Raw genomic sequence first — 14,669 nt, forward strand, 5'->3', positions numbered from 1 at the left:
ATGGAGTCTGTTTGGGATTCTCTCTCCTTCTCTCTCTGCTCCTCTCCCCACACCCCACTCTCATTCCCTCTCAAATAAATAAATCTTTTAAAAAATTTCAGAAGGACACAGAATCACATATAGAATAGCATACAAAATGTAAAACCTAGATCTAATCATAAAGGAATATGAGACAAACCCAAATTGAGGGACAGCCGACAAAATAACCCACCTGTACTCTTCAAAAATGTCATGAAAGACAAAAAACTAAGGAACTGTTTCAGAGTAAATGATACCAAAGACACAAAGCAACTATATGAAATGTGTGAAACTGGCTTGTATCCCGGATCACAAAAAAATTTGCTATAAAGGACATTATTTGGTCAATCCGTGAAATTTGAATGTTGATTAGTATATTATATCATATATATCAATTTGAAATATCTTAAGTTTAATCATTTACTGAGGTTATATATGAGAATGCCCCCATTCTTAGGAGTTTCACATGTAAATATTTAGGTGTGAAAAATCATGATGAAAAAAATTTATTCCCAAATGTCACAGTAACAATAACAATTATATTAATGTATAAATGTATGTCTACATTATATAGATAGATATGAAGAGATTATGCAAATGTGGCAAAATGTTACCAACCAGTGAATCTAGGTGAAGCACATGTCAGTATTTATCATGCTATTCATTCAACATTTCTATAGGCTTAATCTATTTCAAAATCAATTTTTTTTGGTTTTTCTTTTGAAGATTTTATTTATTTATTTGAGAGAGAGAAAGTGAGAGAGAGCATGAGAGGGAAGAAGGTCAGAGGGAGAAGCAGACTCTCCATGGAGTTGGGAGCCCGACGTGGGACTTGATCACAGGACTCTGGGATCATGACCAGAGCTGAAGGCAGTCGCTTAGCCAACTGAGCCTCTCAGATGCCTCTCAAAACCAATTTTTAAAAAATTAACATGATTAACCTGATACAGTCAGTATTGCTAAAATATATCCCTTTCATTTCCTTCCTTATATTCTTTTGAATAAAAAGCGATCTTCTTTACTCCTTAATGATAGGTACTGAATACTTGACTTTACCTCAAGAAGGCCTCTTGTATGTATCAGTTTTCTCTGCATTACATCACTTACTCATCACAGCAGGTGCTGCAGGTACTCTCCGGCCGCTGGGGGTACCACTGGTGGAGAACCTTGGCCAAAAAATGTCTTGCTGAGTCACAGTCCCTTACCAGGACAGCCCACATCCAGGGCTTATTGACTTGGGGCTGTAGAGGCCTGGCCTTCTAGCCCCAGTTCAGGGAGGTTCTATGGGGCCATCCCTGCTTCAGAGCTCTCTGTAGGGTCCACTGCGGCCTCCAGTGAGACCGTGTCACAGCCTGATGTGTCCCTGTGCCCAGTCTCCTTCCTTCCCCTCCTTACTACATGTGGCGGCCTCATGAACACTCCCTCACAAATCTCCCGCACAGTAATCCCCACCTCCACGTCTACCTTTCCAGGGACCCAACTGTGACCATTTTGCAGATGAGGAAACAGAACCTTTGAAAATTACTTGCCTAAGGTTAGAAAGCCATTTATTGGTGAAGCCATGACTTGGACTCCAAATCTGTTGGCTTCCAGCCTTCCTTCCCTTCTATTTACCTTTCCAAATTCCACCTCTCTTAAGGACAAAGTCAAGTTCCCACTTCTCCCAGAGGCCTCCCTGACTTCCCCTTTCTGACCTCAAAGCTCTCACCATCTGCTCCATTTAGCACATGGGCATGGTCCCTCTTGGAGGCTCTTGGGAACTGTTATCTCATATTACAAAACCATTGTGTTGTCATTTAACTTTCCACCTTGAAGTTTAGTGCTTTGTCTGCCTTGTAAGTTCCTTGGGATACAGGTCATTCATTACTCTTTATGTCCCAACAGTTGTCCACACGCAGAGCACACAGTACATTACTGGGCAAAGAATGTGAAACAATGGCAAGATCCCCTCTCTTCTGGCTGTGTTCTAAGTCTTAGAACAGGAAGCATAATATCCTCAAAAGATACTCAGCCCTGTGGCTTCAATTTCCTTTTTTGTCTTTTCTGGAATGGTACAGGGCTTTGTGACGTGGGGTATGAGGGGATGGCAGGTTATTCTGCCAGAGAAGCAATACCAACCACGGGGAAAGAACCCAAACTCTATGAGCCAGAAAATAACTGGTCAAATTCAAATTTAGTCAAGCAACAAGGAGGGGGGAAAAAAAATACCAGGGCTGAAATCGCTAGAACATATCTTTGTCATTTATTTTGCCAGAACTACTTTCATTTTAATTATTTAAAGCATTTCATAATATGCTAGCAAATGGGATGTTATGTACTCTGCAAAATTAATGAAGTCTTAGATCAAAAATCCCACAATACCACATTATTAAATTTTAAGGGCAAAATAGTTAAGTAGCTTTTCTTTGAAGATTATCAACTGGGAGATTAACAAAGCCTTCTCCATAATCTCCTCTGAGCAAGGAAAAGTGGAAGAAAGCAGAGGCAAGAAAGTTTAGTCCGAACCCCTTCTCACTTCCAGCTCCTGGGCGTCACTTGTTACCATAGTAACTCGGTTACTAGGGAGCCACTCAGACAGAAGCAGGCCTTAAAACAATAAGCATGTGAACACATTACCAGCTTTAGGGTTAGAAATAATTTTCAGCACTTTTTCTCCTTTGCTTTCAAACATGAATCCGTATGGTGATATATGGTGTTGCAAGAGCAATATAAACACAAATTGACTGAAACATAATACTTGCCAAACTTCCCTAACTGTGCATGAGCACCACCAACACAGGAAGTCAATTTTAGAAATTTTCTGAGTTGGGACATCTGTAGGAGGGGTCTTCAAACTATAGAGCCCACAGGCCAAATCTCTGGTCTGCCACCTATTTTTTTACATCTTGTGAGCTAAGAATTGTTTTTACATTTTTAAGTGGTTGAAAAAAATCAAAATAATGTTTTGTGATACCTGAAAATTACACAAAATTCAAATTTCAGTCTAAAATGATATTTTTTTGAAGCACAGCCATGCTTATGTAATTATATGTTGTCTAAGGCTTCTTCTTCTTTTTTAATATATTTTATTTACTTATTTATTTATTTGAGAGAGAGAGTGCACACACACAAGCAGGAGTAGGGGCAGAGGGAAAGGGAGAAGCAGACTCCTTGCTGAGGAGGGAGCCAGATCTGAGGCTACCTCAGAGTCCTCGGACTCTGAGATCATGACCTGAGCCGAACGCAGACTGTTAACCCACTGAGCCACTCAAGTGCCCCTAAGGTTGCTTTTGTGTACAATAGCAGAGTTAAGTAATTGTGACAGAAACCCTACAGCCCACAGAGCCTAAACTATTTACTATCTATCCCCCTGCAGAGAGAATTTGCCAACCACTGATCTAGAGACATGAATTGTACAGGAAAATTTAGACTAGGAGGCTGGGTATTTCTCCTTCGCCAAGAAGTCTGTAACAGGTGCTGTCTTTATTCTTTAGGGCTGCTGTAAAATACCATAGACTGGGTAGCTTTTCAACAACAGAAATGTGTTGCTCACAGCTCTGGAGGCTGGGAAGTCCAAGATCAAAGCACCCACACACTTGCCTTCTGGTGAGGGCCGCCCCTTCCGCTCTTCCTGATTCAAAGCCAACACCTCCTCCCTGTGTCTCCACATAGCAGAAGCGGCTGGAGAACTCTCTGGAACCTGCGCTATAAGGCACTAATCCCATTCACCAGGCCTGATGATTTACACACTTTCCAAATGCAAACTACTAATACCATCTCCTCTGGAGATTAGGATTTCAACATATGAATTTGGGGGAGGGGTGGGTACACACTCAGACAAAGCTTTCTTCTTATATTTTTAAGTTTGAGTTTTCCACACAGCTGCAGCCCTTTCCAACTGATTTTTTTTTTTTTACACATTCCATTCACCTTCACTTCTAGAAAAGCACAGCTATTATTTTCAAGACCAAGTGGAATAGCGTTACATGATAGGATCACACTCTATGTCAACAGGGCTCACACTCCACTCTCCTAGGTCTCAGGTGACATGCAACTTACTCCCTCATGTGTTTCATCTTGCTCCTAGCCGCTGGGCTGTTGAACACCATTGGTCTCGGGGACACGTCTGCAGCTGTGCTGGTGACGGTCCTTGTATCTGAAAAATCAATGCACAGCACTTACTGACATCATCAGCACTCCAGCAACTTGGAGGCAGCATTCAAGGGCAATCAGAAAACAGAAGTTAATCCACCTTTGCCACTAGGTAATGCTACATTAATTGGAGATGAATTCAATTATGACATGCACATTAAGGAGATTTATGCCTAATGACAAGATTATTTATAGTTTTAATATACACAAGGAATTCTAGGACCAAGCCTCTCTCCAAAAGGATTATTTAAACAGAACACCATTATTTAAAAGATGGGCTTTATATTAGCAAACTTTCAGGGAAACGCCCTGATGGCAAAGCCAGCATTCCTGAGGAGCCCTTGGCAGGCACTTTCAGCAGGTGTGGTATGGGCTCAGATGGCTGAGACAGTTTTTCTAATAGACTTAGTTTTCCCTTTATCTTAATCCCACATCTCAGCATTGCTTTTTTGCAATGGAAAGCAAGATGCTGACTGGGGGCGTTCACCTACAGCCGTGAACTTCAGCAGAATGCAGCAGAAGGTCAAAACTGGGTTCATGAGGTAAAGCATTACTAAGGAGAGCTGCAGTGTTAATGAAATCTGCTGAGAGAGCTCCAGCTTCTACTGATAAACCCTGGAGGCTCTCACAAGGCATGTTGGAACCTTAGGGAAAGAAATAGTCCATCAAGTGAAACCACACGATTTTCCATTAAGAAGCCAATGTGGGCCCCTGAGCAAGGGCTGGGGTCCTCCAGAGTAGGGTTTGTATAATATCTTTCCTGGAGCTGGGGCAGAATCTGCCTGTACATTCCTTATACCCCCCACCAGGTGCCTCATACTCCATCAGGAGAAAAAAAAAACATGGAATGGCCTAATATTCATTTATAAGTTCTATCCACATAGTTGCTATGTCCCAGAAGGGACCCATGTTGGGACATTCCCACTCTTCCGACCCGATTTCTTATAACACGTGACTGATTTAGGGACCAAATGAGGGAGTGACAGCCAGTTCCCATATTACATATTAGCAAAGCTTTCTTCTTATATTTTTTTGAAAAATTAAATGCAAATTCTAATATTCTTTTGTACACCCCCCTGGAGGGCATGCATCTCACTTTGAACCGCTCACTCTTATGGCTGTCGTTGAGATGAATACTCTCCTATTTAACTCTTTGTCACAATCTCTGATCTTTTCTCAGCTTCTACCCCTAGATGTGAAGGGACTGAATCGACAGGTATGAATTCTATAAAGGGCGCCTTCACACGTAGTTAAATAAACACCCTGCTCTTCCTGGTACATTACCAGTTATGGCCCCACTTTAAGACACAAGTGCCAATGAGTGATTGCTCCCCTTCCGCTCACTCCTGGAGATTACCCCTTCCACACGGAGACTTTCTCAGCCTTCCCCGGCCTCAGATAGAAGCTTTACTTCAGCTTTCCCCTCCCACCAGCTCTGGCCAGGACAGTTGCTTTTCCCCAAGGAAAGCTTTTGTGAGGAGGAGAGGTGGCACAGGGGGGTTCGTTTCATGTTCTTGTTGGTTGCTTTTTATAATCATCTTTCCTAGATCCTGAGAAGTTACTAAAACAATAAACATGCCATGCCAAGTAAAACGCAAGCCCCAAAACCAGTTCTGCCAAGACTGAAAAGAAGGTGCTGCTTTCCCTTCTCTTCCAGAGAGCTGGTGAGTCCCGAAGACTTACTGCAAATAAAGGTCAAAGAAATTTTCAGGAGAGCTGCAATTTATTCTAATGTGGCCACGATGCCCCTCAGTAGGGCTCTCAGCTTTGCTGGGAAGATGTTAAGCCTTGAGCCCAAGCGTAGAAATCAGGGCAAATAACATTTCAAGCACCAGTGCTGGCAAAGCCTGGGGCTCAGAGCAATTCCTTTTTTAGTTTTTCTTATTGGCCAGGCTTTTTCCTCCCCATCCCACCTTTCACCATGAATAGCCGTTGCTTTATGTCAAAGAGAAGGACAACACATTTTGCAATCACAATAAAAATGACTACACTATAATCATAGACTTCAGCTTATTAGCTGAATCCAAGAGTCACTGAATCCGAGTGTGTTCTAGACCCCTGCTTTCAAACTTCAGTGCGATATGAATCACCTAGAGATCTCGTTAAAAACGTAGATTCTGCCTTAGTAGATGTGGGTAGGACCTGGAATTCTGCATTGCAAACAAGCTTCCAACTGATACCAATGTTGTTAGTCCTCGGGCCACTTTTTGGCAAGGCTCTAGATGGGCTAGTTACCTAATGTGTGGGGGCCCATAGCTGAATGACAGCGCAAGGCCCCCCTTTCAAAAGGCAAGAGAAAAGCTGATTTCTTTCTTCTGTTTCTCTCTGTGGACTTGTTTTTGGTTTTGTTTTTAAAGAAACTAGGACAATGATTTTTTTTTTTTTTTAAGATTTTATTTACTTATTGGAGAGAGAGACGGCATGAGAAGGGGAAGGGTCAGAGGGAGAAACAGACTCCCTGCCAAGCAGACAGCCCGATGCAGGACTTGATCCCGGGACTCCAGGATCATGACCTGAAGCAAAGGCAGTCACTTAACCAACTGAGCCACCCAGGCGCCCCTGTGGATCTGTTTTTTTTATGGGGCATTCAATGTTCTCCCTCAGGAACAGGAACAGATACTCGCAAGGAGGGTGAAGACCTTGCAGAGGCTCAAGGGCCCCACCAGCCCCTGATCCCTCCTATCTGTGCACAGGCCCTCATAAGGAAAGGAGGGTGGTGGGGGCCAGTAGTTAGGGAGTGGGTGATGGAGAACTTTCCCAAGCAGGGGGCTGGTGGCAGCATACAAGCGAGGCTTCAAGCCCCCAGCATAGGTTCCATTGTCCCATTAGACTTCACTCATAAAACCACAAATACGAAGATAAAATTACTAGGGATTTTACTAAACGCCAAGTGCAAGGCCCTCCTCCTGAGTCTGGGACACCACGCAACTGCACTGGTTGCAGGCCTGTGACGCTCCGGTTCCAGAGCTCTGCTTTCTCAGACTTAAAAAGTAGATGAATCCTTAATCCTTGTGATTTTCTAAAATTAGTAGTTTTTTTATTTAATTTCAACAGAAGGTTCATGGCCCTGGAAATAGTACATATATGCAAGACACGTAATGCTAGGTGCATGTATGGATTCACAAATGTCCTACAAGAACAATAGAACTGGCCAGTCTATTCCACCAGTGGTGAGTTCTGAAGATGTCTGACTCGGGTGCACCTCTGGGAAAAGCCCTGTGGTAGGTATTAAGTGGTTTTGACTTCAGCCTCAAGCCAGAGAAGAGCAGGGGATCAAATGGCAGCCATGTCCTGCTTCCTTCTACCCACTCAGTGCGTGGGCTGTGTGTTCCTTACAAGGGGACTGTGACCCCATTAGAATAAAGGGAGGGTGACTATGGTCATGCCATGGAGAATTCCACTGTGCTCCTGGTTCAGACTACGGGTTCATCTTAAAATGGAGGGTCCAGACATTTTGAAAAGAACGTGGTGACAGGAAATGTAACATGGAAGAGTTTGAATTCTCGCTTCCTTCCTCCATCCCCATCCTTCCCTGGTAGGACCTGTCGCATTAAGGAAACATAGCTGCAAACAGATGCCACTTGGTGGTTCTGGTGAGTTTCCTTTTAAATCAACTATGCTCTTCCCTCATGTCATCGAGCCAGGGGTCTGTCTCCCTCAAATTCTCGTCTCTCTACTCTGAGCCCTGTCACGGGCAGCTCTCTCCTGTGCTCCTTTCCTGGGTCCCATACTTCCACAGCTCACCTCAGCTTTTCATCCTTAGTCCCTGTACCTTCCTGTCTCTGGTGTGGGACTTGTATTTCGGTACTTAGTTCATGGTCTTTTAAAAATTTAATTTCTATCCAAATTCATCTCAATTCATCATTTAAAAAAAAAAAAATAGTGATGGCTAGCCCTTTTTTAGTAGACAAGGGCCAGACCCTGTGCTGAGCAGCTTCCCTGTATCAAGTCATGTGAGGGTCCTGGGAAGTAGGCATATTTTTCAATGAGTGAGTTTGAAGACAGTAAGTAACTTACCCAAGTTCATTACAACTGACACATGACGTAGCTGGAAATGACACATGACAAAGCCTGAAACCAGGCTTTTAAAAAAAATTCCACAGTTCTAGGTGTTGGCGACCCTACTAGAACTTCCCAGAGCACATATCCATTCTATAGCAGCCACTGGACCAGGTGTTAGCTGAGGCGCTGCCTGCCATGGTTTGCTTTCTAACACTCGTAGTCACAGAGATGTATCTGCTACTCCACTCCCTTATACTTTTCCAGCCAGTTAGTAAGCTCCCAGAGTATACAGATTATATCCTGTTTATATTTATTATTTTTTTAATTTCTTAATCCATTTTTAAGTGTACAATTCAATGGCATCGAGGACATTTGCCATGTGCAACTATCAACACTACCTATTTCCAAAACTTTTGCATCACCCCAAACAGAAACTCAATAATCATGAAACAATAATTCCCCACGCACCTCTCCCCCAAGTCCCTACTTACCTCTAATCACTTCCTGTGTCTGTGAATTTTAATGTTCTAGATAAATGATTTCATGTAAATGAAATCATACAATATGTGTCCTTCTGGATCTGGCTTATTTCACTAAGCATACTATTTTCAAGGTTCATCAATGTGTGGCATTAGCAAGACTTCCTCTCTATGGACAAATAATATTTATTGTATGTATACATCACATTTTGTTTATCCATTCATCTGTTGATGGACACGAGCTGTTTCCACTCTTTGGGTATTATGAGTAATGCTACAATAAACATTGGCATACAAGTATATGAGTACCCATTTTCTATGGTTTTGAGTGTGTATCTAGGAGAGGAATTGTTCGGTGGTATGAAAATTCTATATTTAGCTGATTGAGGAATCACCAAACTGTTTTCCACAGCAGTTACACTATTTTACCTCCCCACAATTAGTGTGTGAGGATTCTCCACATCTTCACCAACACTGTCGTTTTCTGGTTTTTAAACCATGGCCATCCTAGTGGAAGTGAAGTGGCATCTCATTGTGGTTTTGATTTGCATTTCCCTAATGACTTTTCATGTGGTTATTGGCCATTTATATATCTTCTTTGAAAAAATATCTATTCAAATCCTTTGCCCATTTAAAAATTGAGATGTTTGTATTTTTGTTATTGAGTTGTAGTTCTTTATTTATTATAGATATTAAACTTCCATTTAATATATTATCTATAATGTTTTTTATTTTGTTCATCTTTGTACCTCCAAAGTTCATCTCAGCATAAGGCATGTATCATATTAAATTTATACCCAAGTATTTTATTCTTTTTTGGGTGGAGGGTCACTTTTCACATTTTATTGGCCACAGGGGAGGCCGCCAGGGAGGGGGCCACAGGAGACAGGGCCATATCACTGGAGGTGCTCACAATTTCTTCAGCTACTCCAAGCTTGGGCCCTGGGGGTTCTGGGGGTGGCTGGGCACATTGGACATGTTTCCATCATCTCTGGGGCTGGGGGCCACTGGATAGTTGTAGGGTGTGGCCTGGTTGATCATGATGTATATTTGGTGGATGGGCTGAGAGTTGGCAGAATTATAGTAAGGACCCCACCAGCAGCAGCATCTTGGTCCAGGCATCTTTGAGGAAGGGAGCCAGTCTCCTGGCCATCATCGTCACAGTAGTGACCTATACCTAAGTATTTTATTCCTGATGCTATCACAGATAGAATTGTCTTCTTAATTTCATTTTTGAAATGGTCACTGCTATGTATAAAAATACAATGGTTTTAGTGTATTGATTTTGTATCCTGCAATCTTGCTTAATTTCTTTATTAGGGATAATAGTTTCTAGTGGATTTCTTAGGGTTTCCTATGCACAAGAGCATGTTATCTGCAAATAGAGGTAGTTTACTTCTTTTCCAAACTGGATGCCTTTTATTTCTTCCCCTTGCCTAATTTCCCTCTAGCACACTGCTAAATGGAAATGGTGAAAGAAGTTTTTGTCTTGTTCCTGTTCTTAGGGGGAAAACATTCATTCTTACATCATTAAGAATGAATTAGCTATAGGTGTGTTCATAAATGCCCTTTATTAGGTTTAGGAACTTCCTTTCCATTCTTAGTTTCTTGAGTGTTTTTTATTAAGAAAGGATGTTGGACTTTGTCAAGTATTTTTTCTGCATCTATTGAGATGATCATATTGTTTTTGCCCTTTATTCTACCTGTATGTTTTATTTCTTAATTGATTTTCTGACGTTAGATGGCCCTTGCATTCTTCAGATAACTCCTACTTGGTCATCAAGTACAATCCGTTTTCTTTTCTTAATGTTGCTGGATTCATTTTAGTAGTATTTTGTTGATGATTTTCGCACATATATTCCTGATGGATATTGGCTCTTAGTTTTGTTTGTTCTTGTGATGTCTTAGTCTGGTTTTGGTATCAAAGAACGGCTTCATAGAAGAAGCTGGGAAGTGTTGGCTCATATTCCATTTTTTGGAAGAGCTTGTAAAGACTTGGTATTAATTCTTTGAATATCTGGCAGAATTCACCAGTGAAGCCTTCTAGTTTTTAGTTTACTAATTTTATCTACTTGTTAGAGATCTATTCAGATTTTTTGTAATTGACTCAGTATTGGTAATTTGTGTTTTTCTAGACATTTTTCTATTTCCTCCAAGTTATCTAATTTGCTGGCATACTGTTGTCCATAGTATGCCCTTATAATGTTTCATTTCCTTAAGGGTGGTAGTAATGTCCTTCCTTTAATTCCTGATTCATGAATTTGAGTCTTATTTCTTACTTCTTTAGACATTATGGCTAAAGATTTATTAATTCTGTTGATCCTTTAAAAGGATTTTTGGTCTTGGGGCGCCTGGGTGGCTCAGTGGGTTAAAGCCTCTGCTTTCGGCTCAAGTCATGATCCCAGGGTCCTGGGATCGAGCCCCGCATCGGGCTCTCTGCTTGGCGGGGAGCCTGCTTCCTCCTCTCTCTCTGCCTGCCTTCTGCCTACTTGTGATCTCTCTCTGTCGAATAAATAAAACCTAAAAAAAAAAAAAAAAAAAAGGATTTTTGGTCTTGTCAGTGTCCTCTATTGATTGTCTAGTTGTTATTTCATATATTTCCACTTTAGTCTTTATTATTTCCTCCCTTCTGCTTGTTTTGGGTTTAATTTTCTCATCTTCTTCTAGTTTCTTAAGGGAGGGGTTCTATTTTAGATGCTTGAAGGTAGGAGTTAAATTCAAAGGTAATGTAGGGACATGTGGGTGGCTCAGTGGGTTAAAGCCTCTGCCTTCGGCACAGGTCATGATCCCAGGGTCCTGGGATCGAGCCCTGCATAGGCTCTCTGCTCAGCGGGGAGCCTGTTTCCCTTCCTCTCTGCCTACTTGTGATCTCTCTCTCTGTGTCAAATAAGTAAATAAAAATCTTAAAAAAAAAAAAATTCAAAGGTAATGTAAATAGTAGCCATTGTTTTTAACCCAGAAAGAACTTGCAATATATTGGGGAAGACAGAGTATCTGTCTAGATGGTCACCAGGAGGGCTTTGTATGTTGACATAAGACACCATGCTACAAAGAAGGGTACTAAGGGTCTGTGGAAAAAGCACTAACCTTTAAGTTAGAGGACCACAGTTATTGTTCTAGTTCTACTCTCACTGGCTACAAAGCCCCTCAGGTCACCTCCTTGAGCCTCAGTTTGCTCATAATATATTTAAGGAGTTTCATTAGACAGAGGACCTTCTCTCAGATGGAACTTTCTAAGATCTGGTATAAGACATCTCTCTGGACCTCCAGTGGAGTGGAATTTCTTTGGGAAGGCAACACTAATACTAATAACAACATGAAGAGATACCAGAAGGACCAAATATTAAGAGGCAAATGGCTGGCAGCAACAGTCAGAGCTGCAGGCACTCTGAAACATCAGCAAAATCATCTCGAAGTCTTTCCCCACCTGCCAAACACAGGATGAGGAGGATTAGAACACTTGACACTACCCCTGGGGGATGTTTTGACAGTGAGATGAACACAAGACGATATGAAGACACAGTCAGCAACCAGAAGCTGTGTTCTGTGAGGGGGCAGAACATAGCTCGTCATAGTAATATTGTCAGGCTTCTTCCTACTTCTGTGGTCTCTTACCAGCAGAGCTCTCTATTCTCCCCGAAGGAGCGACAGCTTGATGACTGTGACATTTCACCAGCAGAGAGAGATTCTTCTCTCATTTCCTTCAAAATTTCCCTTTACACGTTTACTCTACTCATTTACTCCCCCCAGCTCTGTGCCTGGATGGATGACCTTGATAGTAAAAGTGAAAGCTTCATTTGCCCTCCCTGCAAAACCTCCTCCCACGTGGGCGATAAAGCGCTGATGCAAGGACTGCAGGGCTGGACACTTTGGCAAATGAGATCCCACATAAGCACCTGGGACACTGCTTACTCAGGAATCCTTGCAGACTCTGCCCTTCGTGCACCGTACGTGTAGGATGTTTCTCTCCTAATCTTTTACCCTCTCCTGTCCTGCAAGTGCCTCAGGAATACTCCAGAAATACAGTTGTCCCCTTGGCCCAAATTTTTGCAAAGGCATGTCCTCGTGGCCCATATTGTCCCCCTTACTCTTTGGAGTGGAACATGATGGAAGATTTGCCAATGGGCTGGCAAACTTTTTCGGTAGAGAGCCAAGTAGTTTTAGACTTGTAAGCAAACAATCTCTGTTGCGACTACTCAACTCTGCGGTTGTAGCATGAAAACAGCCATAGACAAGAGGTAAATAAAGGAGCATGGCTGTGTCCCAGTAAACTCTTATTCTAATACTGACACAGATTTGACCTGCGGGCTGTAGTTTATCAACTTCTGGCCTAGATGAACTTCATGAGAAACTTCATGATTCTGAGCTGGAAGTGACTATAGACCTTTTCACGCCAACTTGTCTCATCTTATGGATGGGGAAACTGAGGCCAAGAGAGGCTAGTGTGGCTTGCTCAAGGTCACAGAGCTATAAAGAAAGAGTCAGAGTCAGGACTAGAACTGTGGCTTCCTGACTGTCAAATGTGTGACCTTTCTAACCCATCATAGAAGTGACACATCCAGATAAGGATTTTCATGAGCTGATTTTGAATAATCAGGAAATTATCAGACAAAAAACCCTTCCTCCAAACGTTGAAATTTGGGGAGAACATGCCATCTGTCATCTCATCTCTCCACCTCTTCAGACGATGGCTCAGGGCTTGTTATGAGGAATCACAAACCAGGAGGGCATGTGAGAGCAGTGCCACTCTGCTGAGAGGCTTACCTGACCCTCATCTTTGTGAAGATTTTTCCTTGAGTTTCTCCTGTGATGGCAGTGAACCTCAGGATGTCAATAAAATTGCCTCAGAATCTGCAAAGCAGGCTGCTCTCTGTCTTCACCATGTTACCTCAACAACCCAGGGATAATGACACACCACCCCAATTTCCTTTCAAAGAAGGAGCTGTTCCCCAGCTGCCTAGAGCACCGCACACAGCCAGCCTCCAGCTGTGGCCCCTACAGGACCTGCCTACTCTATAGAAAGCTGCCTTGCCCAAGATCATGCTGTTCCCACGTGGCCCACATTTAATGACCGACCATGGAAGAGGTAGAAAGCCTGGCCATTTTGGCCCAAGCAGACAATTACAATAAGTCCAGAACCCCCGTGGATCTGAGCCAGGATTGTTGGGGCTGCATCACTGCACTGTTCCCCCTCTGCCTCACCCATCCTTTCTGCAGGGCTCTCCTGAGGGCACTCCCAGGTAAGCATCCTGCCCACTTGATTTCATGTTAGAGGCTGCTTCTTGAAGAACCCAGGGCACAACAGAAGGGTGCTGGGTTTGGGAAGAAGTAGAGGCATGGAGGTGGTTGTCTTGGCGACATGAACAAGTTGAGCATTAAACATGAGCAATAAGAAAAATACTGATGGAACCCTTTACCCCTCCCCTTGAGCGATTCTTTCGGTATTGGCACAGGGCAACTCCATAGGCACAGGACAGCCGACACCACCTAGATGGGTTGTTGCCAACTGTCAGCAGCAACTGTGTCCAAGCCAGACCCCCTGAGGAAGCTGGTGAAAGAGGCAGTCAGGAAGAAAGAAGCAGGTCCAGGAAGAACAGCTTCCAGAAGCTTCCAGTGGAAAGGGAGCTGCCTTAGAGTCCTGACTCTGTGATGTTTGCTAAGTTATAAAGTGCTCCAGTAAAGCTCAAATGCAATGATATACAGAACGGTGCTGTTGTTGGTAGAGGCCCAGGATGAATTTACGCTGCCTCTCTCAACCCCACGGCACCCAGCCCAGTGCTTTGCACAAGGCAACTTCCCAATAGCGCCCCACTGTCTCCACCAACACTACATTAGTTGGAAAAAACTGGGTCAGCCTGGGATATAAACTTGCTACTCATAGGGGAGATAATAAATACCAGAAGATGGGAGATAAACTTTCTATTTTTACTACATGGTTATTTCACACAACAAATATTTAGCTGAACTGTATGGAAGATTAAAAACAACAGGAGTTCGGGGGTTTGCAAACGTTCATTTCCTTTTGAATGTACCAGAAGA

The 14,669-nt window shown here is 42.8% G+C and overlaps 1 protein-coding gene and 1 pseudogene across 1 annotated transcript in view; both read right to left on the bottom strand.

Annotated features, from left to right (window-relative positions):
- NEK11 (NIMA related kinase 11) overlaps positions 1-14,669 on the bottom strand; it is a 242,372-nt gene that overhangs the window by 39,405 nt on the left and 188,298 nt on the right. The window contains 1 exon segment of the mRNA XM_013061426.2: positions 4,057-4,153. Coding sequence (XP_012916880.2) covers positions 4,057-4,153 — 97 coding nt within the window.
- LOC123394455 lies at positions 9,386-9,806 on the bottom strand (annotated as a pseudogene).

The sequence above is a fragment of the Mustela putorius genome, unplaced genomic scaffold (assembly GCF_011764305.1).
Source record: "Mustela putorius furo isolate JIRA1106 unplaced genomic scaffold, ASM1176430v1.1 tig00003834_pilon_pilon_pilon, whole genome shotgun sequence".
Taxonomy (NCBI): Eukaryota; Metazoa; Chordata; class Mammalia; order Carnivora; family Mustelidae; genus Mustela; species Mustela putorius.